This window comes from Gymnogyps californianus, unplaced genomic scaffold (assembly GCF_018139145.2).
Source record: "Gymnogyps californianus isolate 813 unplaced genomic scaffold, ASM1813914v2 HiC_scaffold_77, whole genome shotgun sequence".
NCBI classification, from domain to species: domain Eukaryota; kingdom Metazoa; phylum Chordata; class Aves; order Accipitriformes; family Cathartidae; genus Gymnogyps; species Gymnogyps californianus.
Window position 1 is genome coordinate 228,155 of NW_026114470.1, and position 16,489 is coordinate 244,643.

General features: G+C 46.3%; 1 protein-coding gene across 1 annotated transcript in view; it reads right to left on the bottom strand.

Annotated features, from left to right (window-relative positions):
- LOC127029115 (AP-3 complex subunit beta-1-like) overlaps window positions 1–1,994 on the bottom strand; it is a 184,332-nt gene extending 182,338 nt beyond the window's left edge. The window contains 1 exon segment of the mRNA XM_050914761.1: window positions 1,920–1,994. Within this exon segment, the coding sequence (XP_050770718.1) occupies window positions 1,920–1,994 (75 nt within the window).
- Between the last annotated feature and the right edge of the window lie 14,495 nt (window positions 1,995–16,489).

Here is a 16,489-nt window from a genome sequence, read left to right on the forward strand (position 1 = left end):
ACTTCTTTAAAGCTAAAATTAGACTCAAACTTGACTATTACTATCCATCAGCATAAAATAAGGAAGAAAACAGACTTATCTGACCTGCTATATTGCAGCACATTAGGGAACAATAGGAGTTTGCTGAAGTCATCATTGCAGGAAATATAATCTTCAGTGGCATAATCCAGCAAAAAAGCAACTTTTTGTTCACATTCATAATAGAGGGCTGAAGTACATATTTCCAGGAGAGGAGGGAAGAATTGGAACATGCATTCAATTGACTTTTCTTAAAACCCAGTGTTTCCAACCATTATTTCCTGCATTTGTCCAAAATTATGATCCTGTGCAGTAGGAATTAACTAATACCATTGCATGCTTGCTCTGCTATCCTCAAACTGATGCTTGTTGGTCACTATACTGTCTGGAGCTGCAAACTTACAGATGTTATTTTCAACCAAGTTTCACTTGTCAAATCAACTATAACTCTGACACCTCTGCACTAGAGCTGACAGTGTATGCATAGTACCGGCAGCGAGCATCAGAGTAACATTTTATTTATAAAGCCTCTGGTTGTACAACTTTCTAATGCTGATGCTGCTTTAGATTTCCTCGAGCCACACAGTAAGCCTATGGATTTAAACACATAGTTGAAGGCAGTCAATCTCCATTTTTTAACTTTCTGGGTTTTTTTTTTTTTTTCTTAAATTTTCACTAGTCCAAGATGGATTTTTTTCTTGCTTTCTTATTAGGAAAAAAGATACAGAAGCAAGCTACTTTGTGTCTGACACCTGATATTGGTGCAAAAACAGACACATATGCTGCTAAAATAAAATGGATGGTAAACAGCCAGAAAGAAAACTTATATTTCTGCTATTGTTTTTATCTATGGAAGTACTGAAAATGCTTATTAAACAAGTCTTCTTTTAATTAATCCAAAGTCACACAATTTAGTGCAATTTGAATAAATTTAGTCAAGCAACTTGTCTCAAGAAATTAACTCCTATCACAGATGATTCTGACTCAGGTTCTCCATCAGCTGCTTTTATAGGAAGTTTAAACTGTTCTTGTCTGCCCCTTCATATAACTCCTTCCACAATTCTTCATAGAAAATAAATGAGTAAGGGCATATTCCCAAGATGTGTGTATGATCTTGGTTTAAAGTCTCCATATCTTATAAAACATAAATAAAAGTAACCCAGAAATTTGGAATTACACTGCATATTAGCAAAAATTTCTTCTCTGCTCAAGATGGGACCTATTTCCCCCCTCCAATAGTCACATCTTTCTGAAAGATTCTGATATTTGAAACCTACTTTTCTGTAATCTTCTAGAATCACAGGCATTCACATTAATAAAGCATTAAAAAAAAAAATCTCTAAATTATCAAAAGAACCAACATTTAAGTATTGTGGAACAAAACATTATTTTAAACATGCTTTATTAGTAACATCACATTTTGTCTAATCATTAATTCCTACAGAGACTTGTTTAATTGAGTTAGTGATCTCACTCTGCAATCCTAATGCTGAGACTCCATTTTTATAAATATACTACGAATAGTACAGTGAAATTTTTTTTACCAACCCTTACCTCTCAGCCTTGATCTGCAATATGTTTTCAAATACGATGTAGCACAATCCCCACTCAAACGATAGTAAACTTTTTTCAGAAGAATGTTGCACCACATGCTTCCACAAACTCTCTAATCAATCAATTTAAGTGTAAATAGTTATTATTCTCCTCCCAATCACCCAGTAGGTTTCCTTTATTTACACATTAAACTATTTCCATAATGCTGTCATTGAAATTAAACCCTGAGAAATTCTAGTAAAAAAATTAGAGATATTTTATGGTTTATGTTGAAGTCAGATAAAATTAGATAACATTTTCATAAACAGATCTTCCATAACAGTATGCTTAATGAGCTATAGGAATACCTCAATATTTTTACTGGCAACATTCTTCACAACTGCAGGAAACAGCTCAGAAGCATTTTTTCCCTTTGCAATCATCGAAAAAAAAGTAATAATATCATTTATTAGGGTGTTCTGTTTTTTTCTTTTAAAAAGAGGAGTGTCCTAGTTTCGGCTAGGACAGAGTTAATTTTCTTCCTAGTAGCTGGTATAGTGTTATGTTTTGGATTTAGTAGGAAAAGAATGTTGATAACACACTGATGTTTTTAGTTGTTGCTAAGTAGTGTTTATCCTAAGTCAAGGATTTTTCAGCTTCTCATGCCCAGCCAGCAAGAAGGCTGGAGGGGCACAAGAAGCTGGGAGGAGACACCATCAGGACAGCTGACCCAAACTGGCCAAAGGGATATTCCATACCATATGACATCATGCCCAGTATATAAACTGGGGGGAGTTAACTGGGAGGGGGGATCGCGGCTCGGGAACTAACTGGGCATCGGTCAACGAGTGGTGAGCAATTGCATTGTGCACCACTTGCTTTGTATAGTTTAATTCTTTTAGTATTGCTATTGTCATATTATTATTATCATTATCATTATCATTGTTTTTCATTCCTTTCTGTCCTATTAAACTGTCTTTATCTCAACTCACGAGGTTTTTTTCCTGATTCTCTCCCCCATCCCAGGGGTGGGGGGGCAGTGAGCGAGCGGCTGCGTGGTGCTTAGTGGCCGGCTGGGGTTAAACCACGACAGTCCTTTTTGGTGCCCAACGTGGGGCTCGACGGGTTGAGATAATGACAAATCTGACTGGAATGTGTTAGAACAAATTTGTTATAAACATACATTATATTAGTTCAATAGTTGCTGGTCACAATGTTGATGTATTTGCTCTCAAAGTTGGTGCGCTTGTTCTTAAAGGTGCGTTATGTAATACCGTACTTGCAGTATATGCTCCCTGTTGTGCTGTTTATCACCCGTGGGAACTGGGCCAGAGTTATCATGGTGTTCTACTTTGTAACACTGGCTTATGATATGATAGAATTGCTGGTCGTGAAACTAATCTGGTATTTGTACTCAGCATTGCCGTCACCTCCGTACTTCGGGAGCCGTCTATCAGAAACTATTAATAATTACACCTTGTACCTTTTCTCATCGGAGAGCCAAGCCACGGGGGAGACACATTTCTTCACCTTCCCCTTCTCCTCCAGGCACATTACAATAGCTCTTGAGAATTTTGAATATCCTTGGGATGTTCAAACCAGCATGTTCCTATTGTTATGTCTCCTGAATGTGTTCCAGGCCTTGTTTAAGGTTAAACAACTGTTTAAGAATACCTTTCGGAAATCTGCCCCGAGGCTTAATAGCCATGGCTGGCATGGCATGTGGGAGAATATGGGCAGGTATCTAGAGAACTTCTCACCTCCAATGGTTTGGAACTTCACTCCTGAACAACTACAGGACCCTGATAAAGTGATAGACTATCTGAAAGGAAAATGCTGTGGCGATTCCAAAGAGGCACAACTTATCGCACTGTGCTGGGCCCTGGCCAATATCTACCAAACACTGCTCGATACTGTGCAGCACCCTCAGGGGGAAGGGAGGGAAAACAGACCGACAGGAACTGCGGCTACTCCAACCCCTGCAACAGACACAGCGGCTACTGCAACCCTGGCAACAGGCAAGGCGGCTACTCCAGCCCCCACAACAGACACTGCGGCTACTCCAACCCTAGCGACAGGCAAGGCGGCTACTCCAGCCCCCACAACAGATACTGCGGCTACTCCGACCCCTGCGACAGGCGCTGCGGCTACTCCGACCCCTGCGACAGGCGCTGCGGCTACTCCGACCCCTGCGACAGGCGCTGCGGCTACTCCGACCCCTGCGACAGGCGCTGCGGCTACTCCGACCCCTGCGACAGGCGCTGCGGCTACTCCGACCCCTGCGACAGGCGCTGCGGCTGAACCAGAGAACCAACCTGTGCCAGTATCAGTCGCCCCTATACAGAAGAAGAAATATACAAAAAAATCAGTTTGCTTAGCGAAGGATGAAGATGAACCAGGGCCATCACGGGAACAGGAGGAAGAGGCAGAACCAGAAGTAATCACCCGATCTCTATCCCTGAGTGAGCTGCGGGATACGCGAAAAGATTTCAGCCGTCGTCCAGGTGAGCACATTATCACCTGGCTGCTCCAATGCTGGGACAATGGGGCTAGTAGCCTGGAATTAGAGGGTAGGGAAGCCAAGCAGCTGGGATCACTTGCTAGGGAAGGTGGCATTGATAAGGCGATTGGAAAAGGGACACAAGCCCTCAGCCTCTGGAGGCGACTTCTGTCAAGTGTGAAGGAAAGGTACCCCTTCAAGGAAGATGTTATATGTCAACCAGGCAAGTGGACTACCATGGAAAGAGGTATTCAGTACCTGAGGGAATTAGCCGTGCTAGAGATGATTTATTATGACCCGGACAGTTTACAATTACCCAGAGATCCAGATGAAGTTCAATGCACACGACCCATGTGGCGGAAGTCTGTACGGAGTGCACCATCATCATATGCCAACCCATTGGCAGTACTAACTTGGAAAGACGAAGAGGCACCGACAGTGGATGAAATGGCTCGCCAACTCCAGCAATATGAAGAAAATCTCTCTTCATCCCTACGAGCCTGTGTCTCGGCTGTGGAAAAACTGTCCGAAAAGTCCAAAAAACTGATCAAACTGATCGAAAAGTCCTACTCCCCACCTGTACAGACCAATATCTCAGCTATTAGGAGTGAGCATTCCTCTGATCAAGAGAGAGAATATAGGAGGTACACACCACGGGGTACCCTGTGGTTTTACCTGTGTGACCACGGAGAGGACATGAGGAAGTGGGATAGAAAACCTACCTCGACTCTAGATGCACGGGTACGTGAATTGAAAGGAAAAACAACCAGAAAAGGGGATTCTTCCAGGAAAGATGCCGCTCCGGTTTCCAGACAAAGTAGAAGGGCTTCTGACCCTCTCGAAGGGACCTCTAAGTCATTTTTACAAGAAGTGAGTAACAAATACTCTGACCAGGATTAGAGGGGCCCTGCCTCCAGCCAGGTGGAGCAAAGGGACAACCGGGTTTATTGGACTGTGTGGATTCGATGGCCTGGCACATCAGACCCACAGGAGTATAAGGCTCTAGTGGACACCGGTGCACAGTGTACTCTAATGCCATCAAGTTATAAAGGGGCAGAACCCATCTTTATTTCTGGTGTGACAGGGGGATCTCAACAGCTAACTGTATTGGAGGCTGAAGTGAGCCTAACTGGGAATGAGTGGCAGAAACACCCCATTGTGACTGGCCCAGAGGCCCCATGCATCCTTGGCATAGACTATCTCAGGAGAGGGTATTTCAAGGACCCAAAGGGGTATGAGTGGGCCTTTGGTATAGCTGCCTTGGAGACAGAGGGAATTGAACAGTTGTCCACCTTACCTGGTCTCTCGGAGGACCCTTCGGTTGTGGGGTTGCTGAGGGTTGAAGAACAACAGGTGCCGATCACTACCACAACGGTGCACCAGTGGCAATATCGCACCAACCGAGACTCCCTGATTCCCATCCATAAGTTGATTCGTCGACTGGAGAGCCAAGGAGTGATCAGCAGGACTCGCTCACCCTTTAACAGCCCCATATGGCCAGTGCAAAAGTCTGATGGAGAATGGAGACTAACAGTAGACTATCGTGGCCTGAATGAAGTCACGCCGCCGCTGAGTGCTGCCGTGCCAGACATGCTAGAACTTCAATATGAACGGGAGTCAAAAGCAGCCAAGTGGTATGCCACAAGTGATATTGCCAACGCATTTTTCTCAATCCCTTTGGCAGCAGAGTGCCGGCCACAGTTTGCTTTCACTTGGAGGGGCGTCCAGTACACCTGGAATCGACTGCCCCAGGGGTGGAAACACAGCCCCACCATTTGCCATGGACTGATCCAAAATGCACTGGAAAAAGGTGGAGCTCCAGAACACCTGCAATACATTGATGACATCATTGTATGGGGCAACACAGCAGAAGAAGTTTTTGAGAAAGGGGAAAAAATAATCCAAATCCTTCTGAAAGCCGGTTTTGCCATAAAACAAAGTAAGGTGAAGGGACCCACACAGGAGATTCAGTTTTTAGGAATAAAATGGCAAGACAGACGTCGTCATATCCCCATGGATGTGATCAACAAAATAGCAGCTATGTCCCCACCGACTAGTAAACAGGAAACACAAGCTTTCTTAGGCGTTGTGGGTTTTTGGAGAATGCATATTCCAAATTATAGTCTGATTGTAAGCCCTCTCTATCAAGTGTCCTGGAAGAAGAACGATTTTAAATGGGGCCCTGAGCAACAACAAGCCTTTGAACAGATTAAACGGGAGATAGTTCATGCAGTAGCCCTTGGGCCAGTCCGGGCAGGACCAGATGTTAAAAACGTGCTCTACACCGCAGCCGGGGAGAATGGCCCTACCTGGAGTCTCTGGCAGAAAGCACCAGGGGAGACCCGAGGTCGACCCCTAGGGTTTTGGAGTCGGGGATATCGAGGATCTGAGGCCCGCTATACTCCAACTGAAAAGGAGATATTAGCAGCATATGAAGGAGTTGGAGCTGCTTCAGAAGTGGTTGGTACTGAAACACAGCTCCTGTTGGCACCCCGACTGCCAGTGCTGGGCTGGATGTTCAAAGGGAAGGTCCCCTCTACACAACATGCAACTGATGCTACATGGAATAAGTGGGTTGCACTGATCACACAACAAAGTCGAATAGGAAACCTTAGTCGCCCAGGAATTTTGGAGGTGATCACGGACTGGCCAGAAGGCAAAGATTTTGGAATATCACCAGAGGAGCAGGTGATGCATTCTGAAGAGGCCCCACTGTATAATAAACTGCCAGAAAATGAGAGGCAATATGCCCTGTTCACTGATGGGTCCTGTCGCATTGTAGGAAAGCATCGGAGGTGGAAGGTGGCTGTATGGAGTCCTATGCGCCAAGTTGCAGAAACTGCAGAAGGAGAAGGTGAATCGAGTCAGTTTGCAGAGGTGAAAGCCATCCAGCTGGCTTTAGACATTGCTGAACGAGAAAAATGGCCAATACTTTATCTCTATACTGACTCATGGATGGTGGCAAATGCTCTGTGGGTGTGGTTGCAGCAATGGAAGCGGAGTAACTGGCAACGCAGAGGCAAATCCATTTGGGCTGCCCCATTGTGGCAAGATATTGCTGCTCGGCTAGAGAACTTGGTTGTGAAAGTACGTCACGTAGATGCCCACGTACCCAAGAGCCGGGCCACTGAAGAACATCAAAACAATCAACAGGTAGACATTTGATCTCAGGAGAAGTCTGAAACAAAGTGTGGTGGGTTGACCCTGGCTGGATGCCAGGTACCCACCAAAGCCACTCTATCACTCCCCTTCCTCAGCTGGACAGGGGAGAGAAAATATAATGAAAGGCTCATGGGTCGAGATAAGGACAGGGAGAGATCACTCACCAATTACCATCATGGGCAAAACAGACTCGACTTGGGGAAAAAGTTAATTTAATTTATTACCAGTCAAATCAGAGTGGGATAATGAGAAATAAAACCAAATCTTAAAACCACCCTCCCCCACCCATCCCTTCTTCCCGGGCTTAACTTCACTCCCGATTTTCTCTACCTCCTCCCCCTGAGCAGCACAGGGGGACAGGGAATGGGGGTTGCAGTCAGTTCATCACACGTTGTCTCTGCTGCTCCTTCCTCCTCACACTCTTCCCCTGCTCCAGTGTGGGGTCCCTCCCACAGGGTGCAGTCCTCCATGAACTTCTCCAACGTGGGTCCTTCTCCTTCCCATGGGCGACAGTTCTTCACGAACTGCGCCAGCATGGGTCCTTTCCACAGGGTGCAGTCCTTCAGGAACAGACTGCTCCAGCGTGGGTCCCCCGTGGGGTCACAAGTCCTGCCAGCAAACCTGCTTCAGCGTGGGCTACTCTTCACGGGGTCACAGGTCCTACCAGGAGCCTGCTCCAGCGTGGGCTTTCCCCCAGGGTCACAGCCTCCTTTGGGCGTATCTACCTGCTCCAGTGTGGGGTCCTCCATGGGCTGCAGGTGGATATCTACTCCACCATGGACCTCCATGGGCTGCAGGGGGACAACCTGCTTCACCATGGTCTTCACCACAGGCTGCAGGGGAATCTCTGCTCCGGCACCTGGAGCACCTCCTCCCCCTTCTTCTTCACTGACCTTGGTGTCTGCAGAGTTGTTTCTCTCACATATTCTCACTCCTTTCTCTTCCAGCTGCTGTTGTGCAGCAGTTTTTCCCCCTTCTTAAATATGTTATCCCAGAGGCACTACCACCATCACTGATTGGCTCGGCCTTGGCCAGCAGCAGGTCCATGTTGGAGCCAGCTGGCATTGGCTCTATCGGACATGGGGGAAGCTTCTAGCATCTTCTCACAGAAGCCACCCCTGTAGCCCCCCCGCTACCAAAACCTTGCCACAGAAACCCAATACAATAACAAATGCTGCAAGACTGAAGACAGTCTACCCCAACAAATAATTTGTTTATTTCAGAAGCATTATACTTTGGCTTACTTCCACTTCATGACAAACAGGAGAAAACAGACAACAAAGAAAAGACACTGGGATTTTTTTTAAAGAAAGTGTTTAATGTATAAATATCAAGATATTACTGTAACTCCATGATACTGTTCAGATTAACTGGCAACAGGCAAGTGCAGGCCTCTGGTTCAACAGTTATTCCAGGGACATTCTGTGCCATATATTAGATATCTGCCTCTCCACTGAAAAGGAGTACTACTTTTATCATCAGTATGTAGGTCTAAGGAAAAGTCCCCCTTCCTCAGCAACCAAGAAGTTTGCCAAGCACTGAAACACCACAATGATATTAGGCATAAGCATATCTAAGATAAAATATAGCAGTGTTACATGACAATCAAGGGAGATCAGCAAACAAACTCTGAAAAGTTTTAACAGTAATTTTATTTTCACCAGTGAAATGCCCCACTATCCCCATACTTTAAAATACAAGATGCAGAGACACATTTTGCACTTCTCTGTATGCCCAGTAGCAAGGGATCAGGTCCACCCTGTTTAAAGGACACAAAACCGAACCACCAAAAGATACGATGTCCTCCACCTGGACTACAGTCCCTGTTCTAAGATTTCCACTTCAGTTCTAAGGAAAGGAAGTTTTGTTTGCTTCTCAATAAGGAGTTTTTGGGCTATTACCAGTGTTGACTATATGGCATACATACTATATGCTTGATAAATGACTACCACATTTTCCAAACAGAATGCAACACAGCCTGCTTTTCTAACAACAACCCTCACTTACAGTCCAGTGGTAGAACATCAGCTTTTTCACACCATACAAATTTCATAATCTTTCCTGCATAGTGTCTGTTCCTCAACTATCCAACCCATACTCAGAGCTTACCCACACAGGTTTAAATAACTGATAACTTCCTATTTCAACAAGAACTTGTTTGTCAGCTACAAAGACCACTGAGATCAAAGCCTGCTTTCCTCTCAAGCCCTTCCTTTAGACAATCTGTCCCCTCCTTTAAGTGTAAGAGCAAGCCTGGAGGAGCAGTTAATTAATTAAGGCGTGCAAATATATATCACAAGCTCCTCAGCTACTCTGATTCTTCCATATTCAAAGACAATCATATACATACATGTGTACACTAAGCCTCAGGACCCCAGAGCTGTAATCCCCCTGACCATTGGGGTAGCCTCAGGTAGAATTACTCCAGCTTTTGCATCTGATAAAACATAGACAGCTATACTTCACCTGCCAAACAGCCTGAAATCTAGGATTAAATGAGTTGTATACAGAATTATGGCCATGATTAATCATCGGGGTACTCCCCTCCATGGAAAAGCAGCAGCAAAACAATGGTTAAGAAATAAAGCACAAAGTTGTTTCCACGAAAGGGGACATAAAGGGTGCAAACAGCATAAATCAGATACAACACACAAGTCAGCAGAGGGGCATCCATGCTAGAGCACCGAAAATTAACTGAAACAGAACAAAAAGGAAAGTATGCAGTGGAACAGCAGGGGAAGAAAAACACGACTCATCTGGCAAACTGAGGAAGCCTATCAGCTGCTGTCTCGCAGAGCTAAGCATTAGAATGACAGTGGCTTCACCTTGTTGTGATTTACTTTGGTGTGGCACAAAAATAAACACATCAGTCAAGGTTTCTAAGTATGGATGCTCTCTGTGCAGAACAATCAAACTGAAGAATAAGTAACTGATTTTCTAACGTACACAAGACTTTAGTTTATGGTGCTTTTTATTGGTCACTCTAGGAATAGATTTCCAATTTGTAGGATACCGTTCCATCTTCACAAACCTCTTGATCCTTCTATTTAGACACATTTTTTTGTATCTCCAATTCACATTTCCTTTAAGGAGTTGAAGGCTTTCTGTGCCAGTACACTTCAGCTGTTTTTTTCCTCCTCCATTTCCTCATTTTGACTTCTGACCCAAACCCTACACTGTTAACTCCCTCCCGCTTCAAGCTGGCCACCTCACCATGATCAACTACATTTCCAACTACAACTCCCACAAATACTTTTAAGCACTTTTTAAAAAAGACCCATTTGAATGCAACATTAAACTAATGCCAGCATGGTTAGTTATAAAAAAAAATTAAAAATTATAAGCAGCTTTTCAAACAAACAAAAAACTTTACAGATTACCCATTCCACTATGAACACCTTAAAGGCAAGCAAGCAAACTTTTCCACGGAATAACAAGAGGGTAAAAGCAGGCAACCAAGGCACCACTTTCCTGCCACGGCCTCCCTGGAGCTGCCCCTGCCCAGGAGAAGCCCTGAGGCCACACTCCTCCCCCACCGCCCGGGCCCCCGCGCCTGAGGGCAGGATCCCGCCAGCCCAGCACCACCCTAACGCCCACGGAGGCGGTCACCACTCACCCGCCCAACAACCCCGAGTGGGGCCCCGCCGCCGCCCGGCCCGCTCCCCTTACTTCTTGGTGTCACTGCTGAAGAGCCCAAAGGCCGCCGGAGCCGAAGGGGTCATGGTGGGCGCCGCCGCTCGCTGTAGCTGAGCCCGTAGCCAGACATACCATCACTGCTCCCCACCCACTCCGCCAAACTTACCGGCGCGGCACACCTAGGCGCTCCGCTCGGAAGCAACAGGTACACGCCAGCACGGCGGGCAGGACACGTGGAGAGAGGCGGGGCCAACCGGCCGGGGCGGAACTCGCCCTGCCCTGGAGTGCTGCCGTTGCTACGGCAACGTGCTCCGGTGGTGACGTGAGAGGGGCGGGGGGCGCCGGCCCGGCCCGACTCGACCCGGCCGTTGCTGCTGCTCTCCGCTGCCATAACGGCTCCTGGCGGGGCCCGGGCTGGTGTCGCGGTGCAGCGGGCTTTGGCTCCAGGGCGAGGGGAGCCGCGGGGTCCGCAGAAGGAGTCAAGCAGTTGCTTCCCTGCCGCGGAGGACTGTCTCGGGACTGCTGCTGTTTCCAGCCTCGTCTCTTACTGGCCCCGTTCTCCATCCCCTCCCATCCGGCGGCCTCGCAGGCCCCGGGGCCGGGCGAGCGGGCCCCGCGGAGCCCAGCCTCGCTCGGCGCCCTTCCGGGAGAGTGCTGGGAGAAGCTATGGCTCCGTGCCCCCTGTCAACGCCCGGCTGCGGCGGTCAGGCTGCGCCAGGAGCCCCGGGGCCTGGCGTGCCCTGCGGTAGAGATAACCAGGCTCCTTGGGAGGCAAGACTTGCTTCCCAGCCCTCCGCTGTGCCTTGAGCACAGCCGTTTTCTTGCATAAGCAAAATACAAAGTATGGCCTATAGCATCAGCTCGTTTTTTTCTTCTAGTAATCCATATTACAAATTCATCTGTTTCCCAGTAAATGCGGGTACCTCATGCTGACCTCCACGCTCACCATGACAGTAGTGGTGGGGTAGCCTAGACTAACAGCAGCAGTTTACATGTGAGAGGCCATAAAATGTAAAAGGATGATTAGAAGTTGTCTGAGGAAAGTTTCTCCTAATTTCTTTTTATGATCTTATTTTCCTGTGTACATCTTTTTTCCCCCCAGTATTTGAGGAATAATCTGTGTTCATTAAAATGCCCTTCTATCCATCTACTGACATAATTTACATTAGTGGAGTCCAACCTTTTCATCCTGAGAACTGAACTCATTTCCAAAAGGTTACAGTTCACGATCAATACTTTTTATCTTGCAGAGAAAAAAAGGGAAAATAAAAGGTTTGTCATAATATTTTTCTGAAGCACCTTTTGACTTGTCTTTCAGCAACTTGTGAGTTTCTGATTGAAACTGAGTCATTGCCAAGCAAAAAAACTTGACAAAAGGAGTTACCGATACAGGATTTCTTAAAAGTGCGGGGCAGTTTACAAGTGCAGTTGTCCTCAGTAGTTGCCTTCTATGGATGCCAACATTTCGGTTTCATTCTATGATCTCTCACAGCTTTTTTCTTTGTAGCACAGTCTCTTGAAAGTCATGGCTTAGTAAAAGGCCATTGTTGGCTTCTAGTCCCAATGTGAATATTCTTGACCATCGCCATTTTACCTGTTGGTTCTTTAGACTTACATTTTTTGTCCTGTCATTTGCCATTGTTTACAGCAACAGGCATCATAGTTTTCTTTCCCTGTAGATGCAAATATCTCATTATAACTACCACAAACAGTACAGTAACTGTTGATACTCTTCCAATATTGTGACTTGAGGTGGATACCTCTCAATCATACAAAGTCAGATGGCATCCTACATCCTGAGTTTTAAAGGATCAAAAAACAGAGTAGACCGCTGGAGAATTCGGTCCAAACCAGACAAAAATGGACTCTTACTTCTCTCCTAAAAGTTTAAAATGTTGCTCTGATCTGCAGAGAGATCTGAGAATTCATACCATCAGTCCTTTGAAATTGTCTCTGACTCTGTTTTTCAAACCATGCATTAATTTTATAATGTAATGGTGATAGCACTTGAACTTTGGTCCCAAACATGGTTATGCTTACATGAAGGGGCCCCTGGCTTACATCTTTTATTTGTGCATAAGGCACATTGTGACGGATGCACTCCTGTTTGAACTAACTGAACTTTGGTCCAGGCAGATGCTCAGCAAGTAGGCCTAACCGAAGTTAATCCTATTGTGTGAGGCTATCAGCAAGAACCCAGCACCAAAACCAAAAAACCAGTTTGGAGACTGGGATGATAAGCAGCCAAAACTGTATAAACACAGCAGAAAATCTGACTACAAATCAACCACTACGCTATAAATATCTGCAGCCATCAGGGTCCGTTGAGTTCTCCCTCCATAACAGCTGGCTGCACAGCGGTGATCTCCCCTTGAGTAGGGATGCCTCTCAAGGTTACCCCTCGAGGCTGAGAGATCCCTTACCTGACACCAGGCATCGATGGGTTGGTAAGTGACATTTTTTGCATGCATGTAATATTTAAGATAAATATAGTACTAACTTTAAGTGTAGTAAATAGTAGAGCATTGACCACCAACCCATCTATACTTATTAAATATTTTACACACTGTCCTGGTTTTGGCTGAGATAGAGTTAATTTTCTTCTTAATAGCTGGTACAGTGCTGTGTTTTGGATTTAGTGTGAGAATACTGTTGATAACACTCTGATGTTTTAGTTGTTGCTAAGTAGCGCTTATCTTAAGCCAAGGACTTTTCAGTTTCCCATGCTCTGCCAGCAAGCAGGTGTGCAAGAAGCTGGGAGGGAGCATAGCCGGGGCAGCTGACCTGAACTACCCAAAGGGGTATTCCATACCATGGAACGTCATGCCCAGTATATAAACAGGGGGGAGTTGGCCGAGAGGGGTGGATCGCTGCTCGAGCATCGGTCAGCAGGTGGTGATCAATTGCATTGTGCATCACTTGTCTTTTCTTGGGTGTTATTTCTCTCTCTTTTTTTGGTTATATTCCTTTTCATTACAATTATTATTATATTTTAATATTCTTAGTATTATATTTTATTTTACTTTAGTTATTACACTGTTCTTATCTCAGCCCACGAGTTTTACTTTTTTTCCCGATCCTCCTCCCCATCCCACTGGGAGGGGGGAGGAATGAGCGAGCAGCTGCGTGGTGCTTAGTTGCTGGCTGGGGTTAAACCACGACAGTCCTTTTTGGCATCCAACGTGGGGCACGAAGGGTTGAGATAACGACAGATCTGATCAGAGTGTGTTAAAACAAACTTGTTATAAGTATTCATTGTATTGGTTTAATAGTCACTGGTCACAATGTGGACTCTTCTGCTCTCAAGGTTGGTGTGGTTGTTGTTAAAGGTGCGTTATGTAATACCTTACTCACAGTATATGCTCCCTGTTGTGCTGTTTATCACCTGTGGGAACTGGACTAGAGTTATCATGTTGTTGTTGTTTGTAACACTGGCTTATGATATAAGTGCAGGTCGTGAAACTAATCGGGTGTTTGTACTCAGCATTGTTGTCACCTCTGTACTTCGGGAGCCACCTATGGGAGACTATTAATAATTACACCTTTTACCTTTTCTCCTTGGAGAGCCAATCTATGGAGGAGACATCTCCGTACTTCGGGTGCCATCTCCTGGAGACTATTAATAATTACACTTTCTACCTTTTCTCCTCGGGGAGCCAACCTATTGGGGAGACATCTTCCCACATCTTCCCTTTCTCCACCAGGTTAATTACAATAGCATTGGAGGAGTTTGCAAATTTTGAATATCCTTGGGATGGTCCTATTGCTAGGAACCAGCCTGTTCCTGAATGTGGTTCAGGTCTTGTTTAGGGTTAAACAACTATTTAAAATACCACCCAGAGATCAACTCCCGTGACAGGCACTATGGTTACTCAAACCCTGGTGACAAGCACTGGGGCTACTCAAACCCTGACGACAGGCACTGCGGCTACTCAAACCCCTACGACAAGCACTGTGGCTACTCAAACCCTGGTAATGGGTGGTGCAGCTGAACCAGAGAATCAACCAGTGCCAGTATCAGTGCACCCTATACAGAAGATGAAATAAATATACCAAAAAATCAGTTTGCTTAGCGAAGGATGAAGGTGAACCAGGGTCATCATGAGAACAGGAGGAAGAGGCAGAACTGGAGATAATCACCCGATCCCTATCCTTGAGTGAGCTGTGGGATATGCGAAAAGACTTCAGCTGTCATCCAGGTGAGCACATTATCACCTGGCTGCTCCGATGCTGGGATAACAGGGCCAGTAGATTGGAATTAGAGGGTAGGGAAGCCAAGCAGCTGGGATCACTTGCTAGGGAAGGGGGCATTGACAAGGCAATTGGAAAAAAACCAAAAGCCCTCAGCCTCTGGAGGCGACTTCTGTCAGACATGAGGGCAAGGTATCCCTTCAAGGAAGATATGTCACCCAGGCAAGTGGACCACCATGGAGAGAGGTATCCAGTACCTGAGGGAATTAGCCGTGCGGGAGATGGTTTATTATGACCCAGACGATGGGCAGTTACCCAGAGACCCAGACGAAGTTCAATGCACGTGACCCATGTGGCAGAAGTTTGTACGGAGCGCACCATCATCGTATGCCAATGCATTGGCAGTAATGGACTGGAAAGACGAGGAGGGACCAACAGTAGATGAATTGGCTCACCGGCTCCAGCAATACGAAGAAAGTCTCACTTCCTCCCTCATCTCGACTGTGGAGAAACTGCCAGACATACTAGCTGAGAAATGGTCCCAAGAGTTCCAGCGATTTGAGGATAAGTTCGGCCACCCGCCTGTACGGACCAATACCTCAGCTATTAGGAGAAGGTATTCTTCTGGGCAAGAGAGAGGAGAGAGAAGGTATATACCACGGGGTACCCTGTGGTCTTACCTACGTGACCATGGAGAGGACATGAGGGAGTGGGATGGAAAACCTACCTCGGTCCTAGGTGCACAGGTATGTGAATTGCAAGGAAAAACAACCACAAATGAGGGTTCTTCCAGGAAAATTGCTGCTTCAGCCTTCAGTGAGCACTGTAAGCAGTGTGCCAGACAGAGTGGAAGGGCTGATCTTACTCCTGATCCTATGAGAAGGAATTCTAATCCATTTTTACAAGGAGTGAGTGGAGAATCCTATGACCAGGACTAGAGGGGCCCTGCCTCCAGCCAGGCGGAGGAGAGGGACAACCGGGTTTATTGGACTGTGTGGATCCGATGGCCTGGCACATCAGACCCACAGGAGTATAAGGCTCTAGTGGACACCAGTGCACAGTGTACCCTAATGCCATCAAGCTATAAAGGGGTAGAACCCATCTGTATTTCTGGAGTGACAGGGGGATCCCAACAGCTAACTGTATTGGAGGCTGAAGTGAGCCTAACTGGGAATGAGTGGCAGAAACACCCCATTGTGACTGGCCCAGAGGCCCCATGCATCCTTGGCATAGACTGTCTCAGGAGAGGGTATTTCAAGGACCCAAAGGGGTATCGGTGGGCCTTTGGTATAGCTGCCTTGGAGACGGAGGAAATTGAACAGTTGTCCACCTTGCCCGGACTCTCTGAGGACCCTTCTGTTGTGGGGTTGCTGAGGGTCGAAGAACAACAGGTGCCGATCACTACCACAAGGGTGCACCGGCAGCAATATTGCACCAACCGAGACTCCC